At 37.0% G+C, this 21021-nt stretch overlaps 1 protein-coding gene across 1 annotated transcript in view; it reads left to right on the plus strand.

Moving 5' to 3' along the window:
- The first annotated feature begins 2273 nt into the window (after positions 1 to 2273).
- The window catches only part of LOC128728993 (protein sidekick-like), a 150341-nt gene continuing 131593 nt past the window's right edge, over positions 2274 to 21021 (plus strand). The window contains 1 exon segment of the mRNA XM_053822643.1: positions 2274 to 2783. Coding sequence (XP_053678618.1) covers positions 2274 to 2783 — 510 coding nt within the window.

Below are 21021 nucleotides of genomic sequence, written 5' to 3' on the forward strand. Positions count from 1 at the left end.
GCATTATTTTGCCTGTGGAATACTCATAAAAACTCTATCCGTATTTTTGCTGATAAATTTCATCGAACTTCTCAAAATGAACAGCAAATAAGCATAAGCTAAGCTTATTTCCATGCATGAGATAAGCTGCTCTCCATCGTATCTCTTTCTCTGTCTCTCTCATTCTTGAATTGTATAATAATGTATTTTACAATTGAGTTCTGTTGAGTGCTCTTGATTTTAGCCCATGAGGGGTAGTAGAATCTCTACCGATGAGAAGTCATCAGTTGAATTGAGTTGATTAATCATAATCACCGAGCGGAACGAGCACGAGTGGATCGAAAAAATATAAGAAAGCTAAATCGGATCATATTGAATTTCGACGAGGCAAAGGAAAGCAAGATAAGCTGCGAATTTTGGAGTAATGTAAAAAGAATCTAAGGCCCAGTATCATTGTCCGTTGCTTATATAATCAATTGCATGACGACACATGCGCATTCTGTTTCACGTCAGTTGGATGATACCGGCGGAGTTGAGAGCTCATACTCTATGAGCCAGAGTATATTAATAATTGAACAGAGAGGTTGACTCTGTGATTTGCGAGCGGTTGAGACAATCGTGCAACAAATTTTGTTCGCGTTTTAGGGTTGAAGATTGGAATATTGCTTTGTTTCTTGGTTAAACGCCGTTTGCTGCGAAGGAAATATAAACCGATTTTTTAATTGAGTTACTTCTTTTAGTATATTCCATTATATTTCAAGCTCAAGTACAGTGTTCAATGCTTTTCAAGCATAATTATATCAACTGAGGTTTAATAATATTTGAACATAGATATTTGTATTATAACAAGCATATTTGAATCAACTTTGGCTTAATCATAGTTGAAAACAAATAATAAATGATTTTATTGGTATTGAAACAAGCATTTTTGTAACAAGTGAGCCTTCCTCATATTGGAAAACAATGACATAATTTATACAATAGAGTAGGTCAATATTTTTGTCAATCAGTAATACATGGGAAATATATGTTATACAATAAAAATATTGTTACACCCCGAAACGATTGGGAGAACTGTTAAGATCGTTGAGCTCTGGAAAAAAGGCAGGCTGGAAATCGAGAGCGAGTATAAAAACAATCAAACTGCCTTGCGAGAGTGCGAGCGGAAAGATGTGTAAGAAAACAACCCAAACTAAACTCACTGAAAAGCATATGACCTCAGATAGTCGAGCTTACAAAGAATTGGTTATCTTTTGAATATGTTAATAGTGACTCTTAGAGGTATTTAAATATAGAAGGATATACTCTGTTTCGCAAAAAGAAGAAAAAGAAGAAGAAGAATAAGAGGAAGAAAGATCCGGGAAAGACAGAAGGAAGAAGATACTACTTCACAAAAATATAGGCTTAAAGTTTAGCGAGGTTCACCGTCCGATCTGAGCAACGTCGTGAAGCAGCCATAGGAAGGTACAAGATCGCAGCTGTTCGTGAGTTGTTGTGTGCTGATGCTGATCTGATCCTTTATGTTCTTTTACAGCATTATCTGGCCCACCAAGGGGGTTCGTCGGTTCAGCTCGATCGTCCACCGAAATCATTATCCAGTGGAAACCATCGCTCGAGGAGCTCCGAAATGGGCAGATTCTTGTTGCCGGTTGTTCGGATACAATGCGAGTCCCTGTAATTATCGTTATATCACAAACGAAGCTCAGCGCAACTACTTGATTCAGGAGCTGATCACGTGGAAGGACTACGTGATCCAGATCGTGGTTTACAACAACATGGGCGGTGGAGCATCCACAGGCAGTGGTCTCAGTGTTAGTGGTACTGCTGGTGGTGTTGGAGGAACATCTCCTGGAGGTGGCAGTAAGATCGCCGTCGAACCGACTGACGGGGATATCGAGCAACCGGTCAAGACGGAGATGAAGGTGTTGACGGTGCCACCGAATCTGCTAGATCCGTTGGCCGAACAGAGTGTCGTTTTGGCGGGATTACACAAGCATACAGAGTACATGAGGCGGTACCTTCAATGGGCCCGGTTGTGGTTGAAACCTACGCGACTTTGTCGACGACGATCGTGGTCCGGTGCACTAAGGTGCCAAAGGTACATCAGAATGGTAACTACACCTTCACCGCGACGTTGACTGAGCTGAAAAAGTACGTGCAGTACGACATCCAGGTGTTGGCGTACACGCGCCTTGGTAATGGCGCTCTCAGTACACCGCCCGTGCGCATTTAGACGTTAGAGGACACACCGGGTCGCACCGTCGAATGTGTCCTTCCCGGATGTGTCCTTCAGCATGGCACGCATCATCTGGGACGTGCCAGATGAACCTAATGGAGCCATACTGGCGTACCGCGTCACGTACCTGTTGAACGGCTCGCAGGCACTTAACTTCACGCAGGAGTTCCCACCATCCGATCGCACATTCCGAGCTACACAGTTGCTCGCTGAGCGTTACTATCTCTTCAGTGTGACGGCTCAGACGCGGCTAGGTTGGGGCAAGACCTCAGTGGCACTGGTGTACACCACCAACAACAGGCAGATCTCACGCTCGCAGGTGCAATCGGAGCAGATTACCTTCAGCTGGACACCAGGACGGGATGGGTTCGCACCGTTACGCTATTATACGGTTCAGTGCCGCGAGAATGAGGGCTCTTGGGCGCTTATCCCGGAGCGTGTGGATCCTGCGGTCACGGCATATACCGCAAGTGGTTTGAAACCGCATACGCACTATCAGTTCCGGATACAGGCTACGAACGATCTGGGGCCTTCTAGCTCTCACAAGGGTGAAATTGACTTATCACACGTACACTTACACATACACACAAGCACACGAGAATGAACTATGTGATAATGATGAAAAATATGGCGTTGCAAAAGTACACGAGCAGCATATAAAGGGATGGCTACATGTGTATATTCTGGACGCGAACGTCGTGTTCGATTGTATTCTACTGTATCGATTTCATACCTGGTTATGTCACGTAGATTGGTGTTGTAGCTTGCTTTATAAGTAGCTTTGTAGCTAGTGTATAAAATTGCATGATAACTTACTAACAAACATTGCTCTGTGTCCTATATATTACTACATACGTATTTTTTTATTTTCTTCACAGTGAACATCGTTCGAGATCGAGGACTATCTAAAATGGTTTCGTGAGCAACAAGTCATTTCATTTTTGTCCACAAAACGGTAACTACATTTTCTGCATCCTTACATACATTTATGAGCATCGCCGTGTATTCACGAAGTCAGCGTAGTGATGCGGTCCCATTAAATTGTATGACATGGGAAATTTAGCCTCTCACTCACAACCCAACGGCAATGCTAACTTCTTATAACTTTCACATTTTTGTTGAAACATTTATCTTTCGACGCTCCTTACACTTTTCGCCAAATAACACGATTTCCATAAGAGTCATAAATGTAAACTGTTGGTAAAATTTAAAACATTACTGCAAAAAATGTTTCGTTTGATAATTCATTTAGCTCTTACCACATTGAGACCTCCGAGACAAAGAGTGTTGAATGTTGACCAAATGACCAGTTGTCATGTAAGATGATATTTGTATAATACCAATGTAATTTACACAACCTTAGGAAAAAATGATGGATTTTTCGATGTACATCGAAGCTATTGTTTCACATAATATTGCACAAAATATTGTTTAAAACATCGTTCTAGACATATATGCTCAATGTACAGAAATTTAATCGTTTTTTCTGTTGCACTTTTCCAACTTTGCCATCGTATATCTCAGAAACAACTAAAGAGAGAGCCTTATAATTTTCGCTTTTTGTAAGTGCTCTATTTCGTAATTCTCAACCATGTTCAAAAGTATTCCACAATATAAGTTTATCATGGGTCTCTGAACGAGTTTGTCGAAACTGTCAATTTTATTTTTCATAAGTTTATTATATTCATTTTAAAATTTGACGATCCAAGTTTCCTTTATGAAAACGTTTACTATTTACTATTTGTTTATAATTAATGGAATCTTTTTATATCATACCACTTGACATCCAGAAAGAGCTTAATCAGAATTAAAAAAATAGTTCATGAATGTTTTGTAAAATATGTGGACAACATTGGAAGTCTTTTGCGAGAAAAAGATCAAATTTACCTTTGTTCCTATATTTTCTAGTGATTATCAATGTCCAATTACCGATGTTCGATTTTTCTTAAATCTGGTTCAGATGCTTATTTTATGTTTTGTATAAAAAATCAAAAATTTGAACTCCTCCGATGGAAGAAAAAGGGAGACTACAATACATTCACCTCCCTCCCCTTAGAATCAATCAACACTCAACTACCCTTCGAGGAGTATTAAAAGGAATGGGAGGCTTCAATATATTTCCACTTAGCATACTCGATTCTCATCATTTTCTATGCAATATATGGTTAAGTATAAACCATCTGGTAAAGACCAAACTGGGACAAAATAATTTTATATTGAAATATTTACTCAGGTATACAAATTTCGCCCGACTAGTTTTAGTGTTTATCATTTATATACAAAATCATCTATATACAAAAATCAACGGAATTACAATTCAACAAGCGGAAAGCAAATGTTTAAAATTACATATGTTGTCCGGTTTAACTAAAATTTGGCCAGTACACTTCATTCAACCCATACAGTTTCCTAGAAACTAATAAAATTGTTCAAAATTAGAAATAATTCATTTTAGATTTATCAATGAATGATTTTTACATCATGGAGGGCATAAAGATGCCCGTTTGCATAATAAACAGATATTCTCACAAATTCAAAAGTCGTCAACAGACGGTTCAGTTTCCTCCACCTCTTCTCTCTTCACTCATCGGTTTAAACTAAGACACTAAACTCCACTGAACAACTATTGTGTTATCACTTAAAACGTGTGCTATTTTGCGAACAGGAAAAATATTCTTCAAGCTATAAACCAAAATAAGGTTAGGCATCAACTCCGAAAAACTCCTTTTTCAATCACTATGTTGAGTTGCATTTTGTAGAAAATGCGATTAGAAAATATTCAAAGGACTACTAAAAAGTCCTTCTAAGGCACAAAAAAAGGAGAGAGCGTGTAGCTTTGAGAGCTAAGAATTCAAATGGCAGAGATTAATGATTACAATCACGGAACAGTGTTTTGAAAGTGAGTAGCATTACAGGTGTAATATAGCACAGGTGTAGCAGAAGAGAAAATTGCTGCAAGGCAGCGTAAGCAAATACAAGATTTTCAAAAGCTAAAGTTAATGCCATGAACTCAATGTTTGAAACAACGCGTTATTTTGCTTCACTGTTAAGGTGGCACAATTTCAAGAACACAAATAAAGGATTCGAGAGGTGTTTCCATAGATTGGATGAGGAAAACAATGGGTATAGACAGTAGCTTTTCAGAGCAATAGCAGAAAGGCCAAAGATTGGGTAAAATTATATTGGTGAGAACGAATTGTTCTTACGACAAGAAGGGTTTGAGAAGAAATGGTGGTTGTTAAACAGAGAGGGAAAAGAGGATTTGATATAAATTCCGATCGTTGATATGATATTGTGGTCGGGGAACAGAAGTAGGATGTATGAGATAAAGAAATTTAGAAAAGGTAAGGTATAGCAAATAGTATTTAAAGTCTCAAGAACGCGAGAGAATATGAGTGTAGCGATATTGAAAGATCATTGAAACAAATCTAGGAATTAATTGAATCGAATGAATGCAAATGGAAATTGAAGAAAGACTAACAGACACATCAATGTTTGTATTACACAAGTATTCGTCAAATACCCCTGACTGTTCTCCTTAAGCAACAATAGCCCGAATTAAATCGAGTTAATCAGCTAGTTTAAATATATGACCATACATGTTCGTTGTGTGAAATATAATACTCCATGTTTTTTTAATAAGGAAATAGTTCTAGTATTTAATAATGCAAGATGTTCAAAACAACGAACAACATACACAGCACGTACATCACGTATAGAGCATAATAAAAGTTCATTAATTTCCCCTTTACATCAATCAATAAGATCAATAGATCGCACCTCGCTGGTGATTGTTTCCGGCCTCGTGCTTTTTCACTTGCTTATTTGTCGCTTAAATCTCCCTCCTTTGTACGGTCAACACCTTGGGCAAGGAGAAACTTAAATTTCATGCAGCGCGATGGAGTTGCTGTCTATCAAATCGGTGACTTGCGATAATGGAAAATCTTTTGCCTCCAAAAGGGGCGCTATAAATACTCTCGCGATGACGTACCTTCATCTTTCCGCGCGTGTTCATGTGAAAGGACTAATTGACCAGCTACGACTCTGTCTGGCCCCAAGCAATTACCAAGATGATGATTTGTAATGATAGTAAATTTTCAATAATACGTTGGGCGTAATAGGTGTTGTTAAATTTGTAAAATCACTAAAGATCCATACTTCTCTCTTAATAAACGGGAAAAAATCAAATTAAGCGAATTGCGGTGTGTTTAATTTCCGACAAGAGGCCCATGCAATCACGAAAGTTTCACCAACTGTTTCTGGCTATAGCTTTCTGCAATTACTGCTAGACACTCTCTTGGCTCCATTTGCTTTCCGAAAGGCCACAACCAAATGTAGCAATAAATCGACCAGGTGGAAATGAATCTTGAAAAGAATATTGCGTCCGATTTTGATATTGCGGGACAGCTGCTATATGCCTTAATATTGGATTGGATTGTTGACACCTCTAGAAAGTTCTACGATTGAACTCCTTCTTAACACGTCCTCGATATTCTCAGATGCGTATCTGAGTACTATAAATATTAATAAGACATATACCTGTGGTATCGATCAACAAGACGGGCTATTTGAAAGGAGAAGATAACTCAGAATTCATGCTTGACCATACATTTTTTCATTGCATTTTTAGATCTTATTGGTTTGACAAAATGGTTCCTCGAAATTCATTTTATATACCCTACTCATGCTAGTAATCTAAAATTCTGTTAAAAGTTCATAGATCAAGTAGTATTATGCGTAGCGTTGATTTCAACTCGTCCAGCATATTAAATTCAATGCACAATTGACACAAAGCAATTATTTTAAACAATGCTTCAAACAAAAACTCATTTCTTTAATTTAAAAGAAATCTTCATTTTCCAAAATCCTTCACGTGTGAAAACAAAAAATCCCATCACTTGTTAAAGAGAGAATCCCTTCACTCGCTTAAGAAAATAGTTCATCTTTTCGAGAAAGCGTAGCTGAACAGTCCATGGACCGAGAAATATCGTTACATATTGCGACTAAATACAAATACCAATACAATCATGTATACATATTTTTTGTTTAGTTATACTGCTAAGACTTAGCAACGTTGGAAAAAAGATTCCATTTTTCATACTTTTTAATTTTTCTACTTCACCCTTATTTTATGATGTTTATCTTGCTTTGTAAATCGAATTATGCCACGAGTGAGTTTAGTTTTAGAAAATATCTGTGAGGGCTCAAAATCAATCTAAAATTCAGCAGGGAGGTTCGAAGAACCGCTCGAACGCCTTGGCCAGCATATACAAGCAATCGATCTTGTATTCCACGATTAAGTGCGCTATTTGCGTAGCCGCAGACTTTTTCTCACAAATATTCTCGATAGAGTCGTCAGCAATAAGCTCATATGTCATCAGAGCCAGGGCACAGTCAACTTTTTTCGTTATAGTTGCATTCAAATGGGCGTTCATGCACCGCCTCATGTGCATCAATAATCGACAGAATTGTTAGCACTTTCATTTCATCTATTGTCAATTCGCGGTTGAAAGTCGGCGTTTGCTCCATCGTTGGTCACTGCAAATGCAAATCGTCCCTTGCGAGGAAAAGCTTATAAAATAGGGTATGGGGCAGATATGTATTTAAAATTACCTAAGATTATACTAGCTTAGGGCTGTTTGATGCTGCGAATTCACGCTGACTTTTTTTCTCACACACAGCTTCCTTCAGCATGCAGTCACGTCAAAGCATCACACGTTAATAATGCAATCGGCTAGAAACATACTCATATATAAGGCTAGTTACACGCTCTCGCTAATTTCGTGACAGTGCCTGACTCTACCACAGCTGTAAATGTTGTAACGTTGCTCCGTAATGCTAAAGTGAAATGATAGCGTGGAAGGAAAATTTCAGTGTCGTTTTATGCAGAGCTGCACTGTACTCCCCACGTATGTGTGAGTTCGTGCTGAAGCTTTCAAATGCAATCGTGTTAAACGATCAAATGCATATCATTTCTATACTATCTGGAAAATCTGTGACGAATCATTTGAGGGCCTTATTTTTTCCTAAAGAGTGCTAGAGATCTTAAATATCAGGGTGTTTTCATAACAGTAAAAGTTAGTGTAAAATGAGGATAAAGAAATTGTGCTAAAGGATGTATTTTTTAATGTTTCCAGCTGTCGTTTATGTTGAAGTGATGTGTGGCGAAAAAGCGGCAAACTCCGCGGCTCGTATATTCTTTCAAAAAAAAAATTAACCATTTGTTTGTAAGGCCACAAGATCGAAAACTCGACTTAAATTTCGTTTTAACACATTAAAAGCCGGCGACTGAAAAATGATTTGATAACTTGAGTGCCGCGTCACCCATAAATTGGAAACATTTCTAAGGGGGCCAAGTTTAGAGGAAAAGTTTATAACTGTTCGTAAAATAGAACAGTATATTCGCATATTTGTCATATAGAATTTTAAACAACAGTTTTAATAATTAAAACATGTGTGGTATTTCACGAAACATTGTCCAAGATGTTAAGGTACTAAGCATTCAGCACACATAAAGCTACTCTCGCTTCTTTTTTTACTAGCAGAGCAATCTTCACACGGACATCGTACATATCGGTTTTTTCCTAAGCCACCAATTTTGGTTACTTTATTTTTTTCATATCACCAGCAAGTCTCAGAGGGCTATCATATTTCGGTGTGCGAGGTGTAGTATCAAGTACAGCAGTGCATGATGTTTGAGAATCAAAAGTATTAGAAGTATCATTTAATGACCCAAAAACGTCCAATGGTGTGTAAAAATTGTTAATATTTCATGGTGTTGCCATTCAGTTCAATATAAACTCTAAATGCATCAAACATGGCGCAATATACAAGAAACAAGACTGTCTTCTTTGATCAATTCACCGTTTTTCCCATGATGGAATAGTATGATAAATACAGATCAGCCAAATCTACACCCATTATATATTTGTTATAGTCTAAGACGGAATGTGATTCTATAATTTCTTGTTTCGTTTTCCAGTGAATTTTATTTGTTTTTATCAAATCTCCTAACCGAGTCAGCCCGAAATAAGGCTATCTGCGGCTGTTGGGAGGAAATGCCTTTCAGCTCACAAAAAATTATCCAAATCTAAATACGGCCAGGCCGTTCTTAAATAAATAACAATAACAATCAAATCTTCTGAATGTAGCGTGGAAATCATGTATATGGTCTTCTGTTTCGGCTTCCATGACTGTACTAAAACATCACATTTTCGTTTATAGCTATATTCACCAGTTTTCAGTCTGAAGTGCCATAAAAACTCGGGAACACCCCTAGTTGCTCTAATTGTACCACAAACTCGTGTACCATTTTCCAGAAGCAATGCAGTGGTGTCTCAAATGTAATTTGTTTTCAAGTAATGACATAATTGTCTGATAAAATTTTATTCCTTCCGCACAGTAAATTTCCATGTTGCAAACATATCCGGTTTTAGTTTCTCATAGTATACGGCAAAGTAGACCGTAGTTTATTATTTTTGCCGGATTGTGTATTTTTATAAATAGTTTTCCACGCCATGGAATAATGGCTTCATCGAGCGAAAGTTCTTTCCTAGGCGTATATACTGATTTCAATTTATCTAATAAATAGCTCAGAATGGGATGAGTCTTTTGGAGGTTGTTAGATCCGGTTATTTTGTGATTGTTTGAAAAATGGCACGTGCTCCACATCTGGGGAAATCTATTACGCGGCATTAAGGTATTGAACGATGGTGTTCTCGTTTAAAATTCGGAGCTCCGGTATTCATATTTTACATCTTTCTTTACCTGGTCCATCATTGTAATAACGCTGAGAAATTTTTTCATCTCGGCTAGACTAATACCTTGCCCTTATTATGCTGGTAAGAGATGTTAGATTCATTGCCTATCTGTGGACATTTCACTATGAGACTATGCCTATCTGTGGACATTTCACTATCGCTGGAATCATCGGACACACTTGAGTACTGTAGTGGAATAGCTCTTGATCTTTTTCTTGGAGCGACATCACTAACGCTGTCCTCAAGTTATACAACAGAATCAACTGAATTTATCGTATAATCCGATAGGGAGTCTTCAATATGCTCATTCTTAATTTTACTCACATTATATGAGTAATCTCATACAAAAATATGAGTAATGATACAAAAAATACAATTTCCACAAGAATATTGAGCGTACGATATGGTAATTTCGAAATTCACTCTTCGAAAGTGATTGTTGCAGAAATTATTACGTCAACCATGCGAAATGCTCAGAATGCTGCGATTTCGCTGGCATTCAAGTGATAGATCTATAAACCCGTGTTGTCGCGAGCTGGCGCTCAAGTGACAGTTTCATAATCCCGCGTTTTCATGGGGTCGGTTGTCAATGTGTTAAGCACTCGCTATAGTGATCTCGACCCGTGAAGATCGAGAATTTTATCCATTTGATACACGCTTCGAGGTCAACCCCGATACACAGTGTTCGAAAAAACGCAGCAATGGAAAAATCTACGATATCCAAACGTGACTCGGAAGCATGTCTGAAGCAACAGACTGGAAAAAACACGATGGAGCTCCGTAGCGCGGCCAAAACCTGCATGCCGAACGAAGTGTCGAGCGCGCAAAAACGTATCGAGCGTCGTTCCGAGAGCGCACTAGACATGGTAAGGAAGTACGAGCAACGAAAAATGCAGCGTGGTGGAGACCAATCCAGCGGTTAATATCAGGCGCTCATTAAAATATCCAAAGCTAAGCGGCGAGAATCTCTTGATGCACGTAAGACGTGGAATGTTTGGAAGGAAATGAGATCAAGAAAAGAAGTGTTATATTGAATAAACCATGACAAATGGGACTGCATTGCCTAATTAGAAAAAAAAAACAATGTGTTTGTTTGTATTGTCAACAATGTGTTAATCTAACATTTTATTATAAATCCCATTCGTGGCAAACTCATATAATGCTATTTATTTCAAAAACAAACCCAACGCAACAATTCGAGAAATTACTTCGCTCTTTATTTTCTCAAACTGCTACTTGATAGCTTGCCATTATGCGTAGAGATTGAGACGCACGCATCATACAATTGAGACGCACGCAGGATCGCCTTGAGCTTGATGCATCACACGAATAAACACAACGGATGGTATCGCCCATACATCTTGAACACGGCTCCATATCATCTTGACCAAGATAAAAGAAATCATGGTTCGCCAACACCCGGTAATCGATGGTGTCGACTGGCTTTCTATCAAACGTTTTGAATCATTTTTCTTGAGTAGTAAAGTGCTTCAAATTGCACCGGTGTGAAGGCTGAGAACAGACATACCAAGAAAGGTGAGCTTCGGAGGTGGTTTTGAAAGTTTCCTCTTGCGAGTGTCTGAGATGAAGATGCACCGACGCATAAGAGAAAAGCAAAGATTTTTGCAATGTGTCACTCTGAGTTCAGTACTTATTCAATTCCGAAGTATTATGTTCCATTGTGTTTGTTAATTAGTTCGAACAATGCATTGCTTGTATGGTAAATAAGTTATGATTACTGCATAATATACATATATATCCTGTTGGGCTGATGCAATTGCATAATTGCAGTTTCGTCCATTTAATTCGCGAATAAATTACTTTTTCAATTGTAACGTTTCAAAATTGTTGAAAACGATCTAATGACTTGATGATAATGAATGATTGCATATATGTATGCAATATTTCTTCAATTTATTTATTTATGCCATATTACTTTTCAACATTTTGTTCTCAACTTAAATGTACATTCATTCAGTTACTAATTCAAAGTTAAATATTATATTAGTAATAGTATAAAATTTTATATTGCATTCGATCAGAAAAATTTAGCTCTTATTTAGGGAGAACGACTGCTCGGTGCAGATAAAAAATAATTTTTTTTTCTACGGTTTGGACAACACGTCCTGGCTGAACCTCTCAATATATTTATATAAAATTCTATATTTTTATGATTCGAGGCAAGATCGTGTTCGATCGTGGCTGCTCTTAGGATTTCCGTTCGCGACAGCTCTAACATGGGTTGGAGTGCGTACGTTGCTGATGTGACAGTCTCATCGTCTTCCGGGCGTTGCGTTGGGGTACAAACGATCATGATCTGACTCATCGTCATCCGTTTCCGTCCGTCGCGACTCTCTTGAATTCGATATTTCTGAGGGCGAATCCGATCTGGAACTGTCTGAAGTACTTTGTGCCGGACTCAATGTAGCTAACTTGTCGATCTCGATGTTGCTATGTAATGAATTAAGCTTCTGTCAATATTGCAATCTTAAAAACTTCCATGGTCCATCATCAAATTTACAACGTTGTACTCGAAATTGATCGGATTATTAAACGGAGGCTGTTTGTCAATCAAAGCATATGTCAACATTCATTCCCTCTCTTACATACGGCTTGTAAAAGTTATACATAAAGGCTTTCGGCCTGGATAATGCAACATAACAGAAAGGTCGTAGCATGGAATCTGCTGTTTGGAAAACGAACCCTCTTTGTGTTTGCTGCTTTCAGACTTCATCAAACATCTCGTTGCCATTAACAACAGAAATAGGGTTGGTTTCCTTTTCTTTTATAAACGGCTCTCCATAGCATATTCAAGACATCTCGCTCTTGCGTTCCTCTCATAATAGCTGAACTAAACATCGCCTTAATTAAGCTTCAGCTCTCGATTTACAATGCATGTGCAGTCAACATACATTGCTCTACCTTTGGGCATGCTCCGAATCCACCAACGCAGATAACAACCATCAACAGTTAAGGAGCAACAAACAAGAAGCACAAAATCAGTTATCTACATAATTAAAATGTTTAATGGTGTCTGCCTTCATAAACCTGTTTTGATCTGTTTGTCGATGATGTCGATGAGGAAAAGGAACAGTTTCTTCCAAACTCATAAGTATTCAATTTTGATTGATTCTATACTAATCTAGTCTAAACATAAACGTGTGGCTATAAGCAAATATTTTGTAAGTTAAGATAACGAGTTAGCACACATCGAGATCGTCAAATAAAAAACATCAAAATCGTCACAATGTATTTTAAAGCAGATAGTTCCAGATCAGATTAACCCTCAGAAATATCGGAATCGAGAGAGTTGCGACGGACGGAAACGGAAAACGATGAGAACGTTGGAAACGGAAACGGAAACGATTAATCACGCCATGATCGTATGCACTCCAACGCAGCGCCCGGAAGACGATGAGACTGTCACATCAGCAACGTACGCACCCCAAACCATCTTAGAGCTATTGCGAACGGAAATTCTAAGAGCAGCCACGATCGAACACGATCGATCCTTGAACCATATCCAGATAAAATTCCGTGTAAACGAAGAACAGGGGTTCACCATGTTGAGTTCCATTGTAAGGTTCAGCTAGGACACACGTATTGTCCAAGCAGAAGAAAATAAATTAAACTGTTCTTTTACTGCATCAAGCAGTCGTTTTCCTTAACTCATTATTTGAAATTTAAAATAGCTACAAGAATCACAGCGGAACAAGTCGTTGAAATAATGTATAGAATTACCATGCTCGGTCAGAAAATACAAATACAGTACGACTCAGTTCTGCAGTAATTTTGTTTAAAGCCACTATACCGACCAAACATTAGACGACTATCTGTGGCACAACAGCGCTATGAATGAGCTCCATTGTCTTATCCTTGGACTTGTTGTATGGAACGACGGTCTCTGGCACACCAGCGCTTCAGCGCCCTTCAGCGTGTTGGTTATTTTACGAAGCGACAGCATAGCTGCTTTGAATGTGATTCGTGTTAAAGGGGTTTTTAAGCAATTGCAGGAGCAGATGTGCAAAAAGTCGTACCTGAGGTTGCCTTAGCTTGGGACTGTTGATGCTACGAATTCAGATTGGCTTAGTAACACGCTCTCGTTCACTTTGCAACAGTGCCTGTCTCTGTTATGGCCGTAAAGACTTTCAGTGTATGGCGGCAATTTTCCAGTGCACTTTCCACGTATACATGAGTGTGCGCAGGAGCTTTCAAATCCGATTGTGTGAGACGATCTCGTGGCGCACGTTGTTTGCACAATTTGAGGAAAGCCTTTGGCGAATTACTTCTAGCCTTTCTACAAAGGGTTGACCTAGGCTTAGAAAGTAATTTGAAATGTTCTCAAGTGAACGTTGAAATGTGACAATAACGACAGAAACGAGTGGTAAAATAAAGTATCCCTGAGTGTACCCTTATGCAAGATACTGTAAGTGAGTTTTCGCAGGCTCCATCGACCTCTTTAACTCACGTAATTCGTATACACAGGTGCGTAAAGTGGAATGTGACAGCCCCGGGATGTTTTAGAATGGGATGTAGGTTGCACGATTTTCACCGGAAGCGAACATCGAAGTCACGATCATTGTCTCAAATTTTCTCCCACCTCAAGTCAAACATATCAAAGCAACACAAGTTTTTTTTGAGGTCTATTTGAGCTTTAATTTGATATAAAAAACAACAAAAAAGCTAGCATTTAGTCATCAGCGCGAACTCGCCCGTAGATTATCCCTGTACTTGATAAATCGAACGTACATACAAGACGGGTGGTAATGGGCGTGCAGCTCCATGGGATCGTCGTCCAGCTCACAAAGCTGCAATCCATTGCCGCACATGAAACAGAGTCTATATAGTCTTCGCTGTCGATTTCCCTTTTATTTGACAAATTACTATTTCTTATCCATGATTACTAATTTATATTTCGATAAAAGAACTGATTCAACAATTCCTGAAATTGTTTGTATAAATATATTACAAACTAACTGATAAACCCGATTTCCCGAGGTTTACTATTTCGTTTCATTCATCTTTCTCTGGAGCTTTTGAAACACATTTTTCAAATAGCTATACTATGCTTTTTCAAACTATCTTGAACTCCTTTTTTAACAAATCTACTCTTTTATCTCTCATTTCTTTTTTTAATCTCTCATTTCAGCTACCCAAGAAAAAAATTTATATCAAATCTTCTCTTCTCTTGTTTTTACACAACAGTCATTTCTGTACATATTTTTCGTTTAGTATGATAAACCCGTTCTTGTCAAAATGTTTCTGCCTAATCTATGGCCTTTTGCACGTCATAAAATAGATAAAAGCTTTTGTTTATGCCTGGTGTTTTCCGCATCCACCCTTTCGAAACACCCTTTTGGTCCTTTGTAATTTTTCTTGGACCCGTCATATCAATCCCTCTACATAGCAATAAGGAAAACAAACATGTTGTTACATCCAAAGCATGCATGACGTTGACATTTTTTCTAGTTTTCTTTCGTATACGCTTAATTCATCATTTATACTACCTGGATACAATTGTCCTTTTTTCCTTTATTATTCACCTATATAGCAGTTCTTTTTCAAAACGCCATTCCGTATATGTAATGATCACTCTCTGTAAACTAAACTTAATTCTGTTTACTTCAACCATATTTCCTACGCAACTCTTCAAAATTAAAAATGGAATCATACTGAAAAAACGTATAGCGTTATTTATATCTATATGACGAAGAATATTTTGCACATTTATATTCTGACATACATCGCGAGATTAGTGTCTAATTTAATTGGTGAAGAATTGCAGGAAACTGAACTGCTGGATGGCGGCATTGCATTTTTGTTAATTTCTTTTATTCCGCAAACGACCATTCCTTTTCCCTTCATGATGTAAAAGTCTCTGGTTTAAATGAAAAAAAAAAACATTTCTATCGCTAAACGTGTTTTGAACATTCCAGGAAGTGAGGATTGTAAGAGCTCTCTTATGCCCCTTTCCGCATTGAGGAAGCTCATACTTTGCTACTTCTTGCATGTACTATGTTTAAGCGAACATGCCAAGTTTTTGTATAATTAGACAACATATTATGTTCTAACATTTTTTTCCAATTTTGCGAATATGAATTGAATGTCGTCCCACTCATTTGCTCCCCAGCAGTAAGTATGGACTTTTAAGGACTTTTTTTCCTCATTTCCTTTACATAAGTCACGATTGGTGTGCTCGATCATATTTTCCAACGCTCTAACAGGAAGAGCATGAATAGGAGCTTTTGTTTCGCTTCGGTTAGGGATCAGAAACTTCAGAACTAAACATTTTGTGAAAGAAGAATCGTCTTTATTGCTATGACCGAAACATTTTGTTGGTACAGATACAGACTGTTGGCTCTGTGGAAACTCCTCTTTGTTTCCCAACGGCGTGTATGAATCTTCGTCGCGTTATGAACAGTAAGATGCATTTGTACCAAGTTTCCATCGAATTAAAAGCCGTATTTATCAATATTTTTTTTCTTTAGTTCAGAAGGAGGGACAACCATTTGATCCTCATTTGTAGAACTAAAATTTTAAAACACTTTGTATTCGGTGATAACATTTGAGTTGATTTTGACGACATTTGTTCTCTTAAGTGAATATTTTGTGATGAAAAATTATACCATATCACCTTTTAGCTAGAAACTGGAAAACTTATACTTCATCACAGAAACTTATACTTATACAATAGATAGTTTTAAGAAACGCATACGCAATATTTAGGACAAATCAGATGACATTGTGTATTTGAAACTTTTGTATTTTGCAGGGTACAGGAAGGTTTGGCTTCTTTACAAAAAGATTTATAAAACATGTTCAGACAAATAGGTCATCATCTGAATTTTTTAAAGCTATTAAAAGGCATACATATTGTTTCATAATTGATGTAGAGCTAATAGGGGTAGAGGTAGAGTGGTACAGAAGATGCCCTATTTCGTCGGTGTAACGGATGCTTTCGGTTTTGCTCCAAAAAGTTGAAAGTAGCATGTTTACCGTATTGCCGAAAAATCTGTCATCGTTTGTACTTTTGGCGAAAATAATAGAATTTTTCGACGGACAGGTTGTATGGAAGCCACGCTTATTTCTTGAGCGGGGTGGTTGAAACTTTGGACTCTTTTGCAACATATAAAAAGAAGCATATGTTCTAAATTTCGGCCAGAATTGTGTTTCGTAATTTTAAGCGAACAGTAGAGCTTTTTCATGGATGGTTATGTATGGGATCCTCCCTTTGTTTATCATAGAGAGAGTTGAAACTTTGCCAGCCTTAGTTGTAAGTAATGAAACGCCTATGCAACAAATTTCAGATAAATCGGGCATCAGTTGTATTGTTAAGTGAACATTCAAGAAATGGAGTTGTAAGGGAGTACGCTTTTCCAGGGGTTCTAAAACCATAAAAATCAAATCCTAAATTCGAGACCATCATACCCATATATGCCAAGTTTGGTGCGAATCGGTCACAACTAACATTGAAGCGCGACCATAGGCACAAATAATTAAATAAATAAGTGCATATATATATATATATATATATATATATATATATATATATATATATATATATATATATATATATATATATATATATATATATATATATATATATCAAAATATATATGTATATATATTTATATAAATATATATTTAATATATATATATATATATTTATATATATATATATATATATATATATATATATATATATATATATATATATATATATATATATATATATATATATATATATATATATATATATATATATATATATATATATATATATATATATATATATATATATATATATATATATATATATATATATATATATATATATATATATATATATATATATATATATATATATATATATATATATATATTCTATATAATTATTTATCTATATATCTATATGTATGTTGCAATTAGTTTTTATTAATATATTGAATTCGATGGGTAAGAATTATGCATTTCCTGAATCTACAAATTATTTATTTGAAGCCACACGTTTATGTTTAGGCTTGAATAGTTTAGACTTAATTTAACTCATGAGTTTGGAAGAACAGGAACAGTTTAATCGCTAAACAGATCAAAACAAGTTTGTAAAGGCAGACACCATTAAACATTTGAAATATGTTGATTACTGTTTTTGTGCTTCTCGTTTGTAACTCCTCAACTGTTGATGGTTGTTTTCTGCATTGGTAGATTCGGAGCACGCCCAAAGGTAGAGCTGTTTAGGTTGACTGCACATGCGTTGTAAATCGAGAGCTGCAGCTGTATTCAGGCGATGTTTGGTTTAGCTATTATAAAAGGAACGCAAGAGCGAGAGGTCTTGAATGTTCTAAGGTGAGTCGTTTGTAACAGCAAAGGAAACCAACTCCATTGCTGTTGTTAATGGCAAAGAGAAGTTTGATGAAGTTTGGAAGTAACAAACACGAAGAGAGTTTGTTTTCGCGCAGCAGATTTCATGGCCCCTTTTATGTTGCCCTATGTTGGCTAGAAGGCATAAGCATAGGCCACAAGTGAGCAGGTTCAACCTTTATGTTAGAAAGGGAAACAGTGTTGATATATGCCTTGATTGGCAAACAGTGCCTGTATAAAAATCTGATCAATTTCGTGTACAACGTTGTTAATATGTTTCTAAAAATCAAGGAAGATTTCTGGATTCCAATGTTGATATAAGCTAGATTATTTGACTTTCAAAATAGCAAAAAATATCACAGCTGAACAAATCGTTGAAATAATGTACACAAATATTATTTACGGTCGAAAAATATAAATACATTACGACTCAATTCTGCAGTAGTTTTATTTCAAGCAACTGTACGGACAAAAAACATTGAAGGCGAACGCTACGGTTCAGCCCCTATATCCCCTAAAGAGAGATTTACTCCCAGGGGTTCACTGGGGCTAGGGGTTCACTCCCAAGGCTTTTTCTTGGCCTTGCTAGAAATTTCCTTACCCATATAGAAAATCTACAGTCGTAAAGGTTATTTTCTTTCGCAGCTCATACTCCATCATACAAAAGAATAATTACCGCCTAGCTTACTCTGAAAAAAAATTTATTTTATTTCATTTTTTTTATTGTTGGGGGTTATGGCTACGATTATTTTCGTAGCAGTGGCGATGAGCCCAGATTGCCTAGAGTCAGAAAGAAAAAAAAGCTTTAGATACGATTTCCAGAGGAAATGGAGACAAAAGATACTTACCACTTGCCGACTATGCCGATAGAAAATGTAAACAGCGTCGCACTGACGCTCCTCTTGCAAATTGCGGCAGTCTAGGCATTTATGATGGAGGTATCTTGCACAATATCTACATTTTTTCTGTAAATTGACTACACGAAAAGAAATTAATATCACAAAACGTTCACTATGAGCTTCACTGTAACGAGAAGCGGTTTTTAATGATACTTACTTGGGCAATAATATTTTTTAGGTCTGCGATACATACTACTGTAAGTTCCTTTCTTGACGACGATTTGTTAATGAATGATTTGCGTTGCTTACGTTCATTACTTGTGGATTGTCATATTGCTCTTTCGTTTTTTTTTTCTATTTCAGCCTTGACGATGACGTTTTGTGATAATTGGAAATGTCACATGGTGGGTTAGATAAACATTTTTCACTATCGAAAAATCAAACGCGAAAATAAAATTAACCCATTTTGCTCGCAAAATTTAAGCACATATCTGTGATTTTTTATTAACTATTTTTTTTACTATTTTGTCTATATACATTATTTTTATTTACTTAAGACAAGATTATTAACTGCTTCTCATACAGATGTATGTTGAGAAATACTAGGCATACTAAGCAACCTCATGAAAAACCTATGATACAATTTTTGTATATTTTCAGATCACATTGCATGCTAAAAGTTGTGTTTCGTTACTTTGCGTACCATTTCATCCCAGGTGAAAATCAGTTGTGTTAACTGGAGCTGGTAATTTCGTATAAAGTTATTCATTTCGTTCTTGTTCGTCGTTGCGAATGCGATTGTTGGTAAGTTTGCCTACCTCGAACTTGTAAATCGTTATTTATTGACAATTGTTTTATTTACAGATTTCGGACATCAACATGAGTCATAGCCAAAACTATGCTTACCAACAGCAATTGTTAGAATTTGCACGGCTCGATGCTCGTATAACAATAAATAACGCTATGATCTACATAATCTCTGCATTGGAACCGAGGAAGAGAACAAAATATCTGCACAAACTTTCTACTCTGCACTGTTTTGTGCGCGGCTTATTTACACTGGATGAAATAGCAGACCTGGAGGCACAAGCTCATCGAATTGTAATAAAAGCGATTAGGGAGCGTACACTATACGAAAGGATGAGGACTAGAAGACGCCTTCATCGATCGGGAAACATTTATCCTGAGATAGCTTCGGATTCGGATACCGAATAAAACGATCAAATTAGAAATAGATTCACTACAGGCTAGGTAACATGATGTCTGTGGGGTTAGAAGAAAACGCGAATGGATAATTCTTTAATTCTTTATATTCACTAGAGCGATGTTATATGGTTGTTTTGCATCTTTCCATCTCCTGCGTTTGCAAGATCACGTTAATGGACGTAGCAGGAATGGAGTAATCGATGTTTGAAACAGGAACACACCAGCGGATAAAATAATAATCAAAATTGCCGACCAATAGAAAACGTTGCTCACTTATCTTCAATAAACGTACTGCTGCTGTATGTTCTCATTGCTTGCTCAGCTGCTGACTTCTCATTGGTGGAGAGGCGTGTAACCCTTTCGGACTTGATCAACGAGTTTGTTACTTCATACATGTGTGACGTGTTTTACTTCATATTTTAGGTATGCAGAAGCGGCAGAAATACAAAATTCAGTAAAGCCTCAAACAGTAGCAGCATTATTTCGCCTGTGGAATACTCATAAAAACTCTATCTGTATGTTTTGCTGATAAATTTCATCGAACTTCTCAAAATGAACAGCAAATAAGCATAAGCTAAGCTTGTTTCCATGCATGAGATAAGATGCTCTCCATCGTATCTCTTTCTCTGTCTCTCTTATT

Source organism: Anopheles nili, chromosome X, assembly GCF_943737925.1.
Source record: "Anopheles nili chromosome X, idAnoNiliSN_F5_01, whole genome shotgun sequence".
Lineage (NCBI taxonomy): Eukaryota > Metazoa > Arthropoda > Insecta > Diptera > Culicidae > Anopheles > Anopheles nili.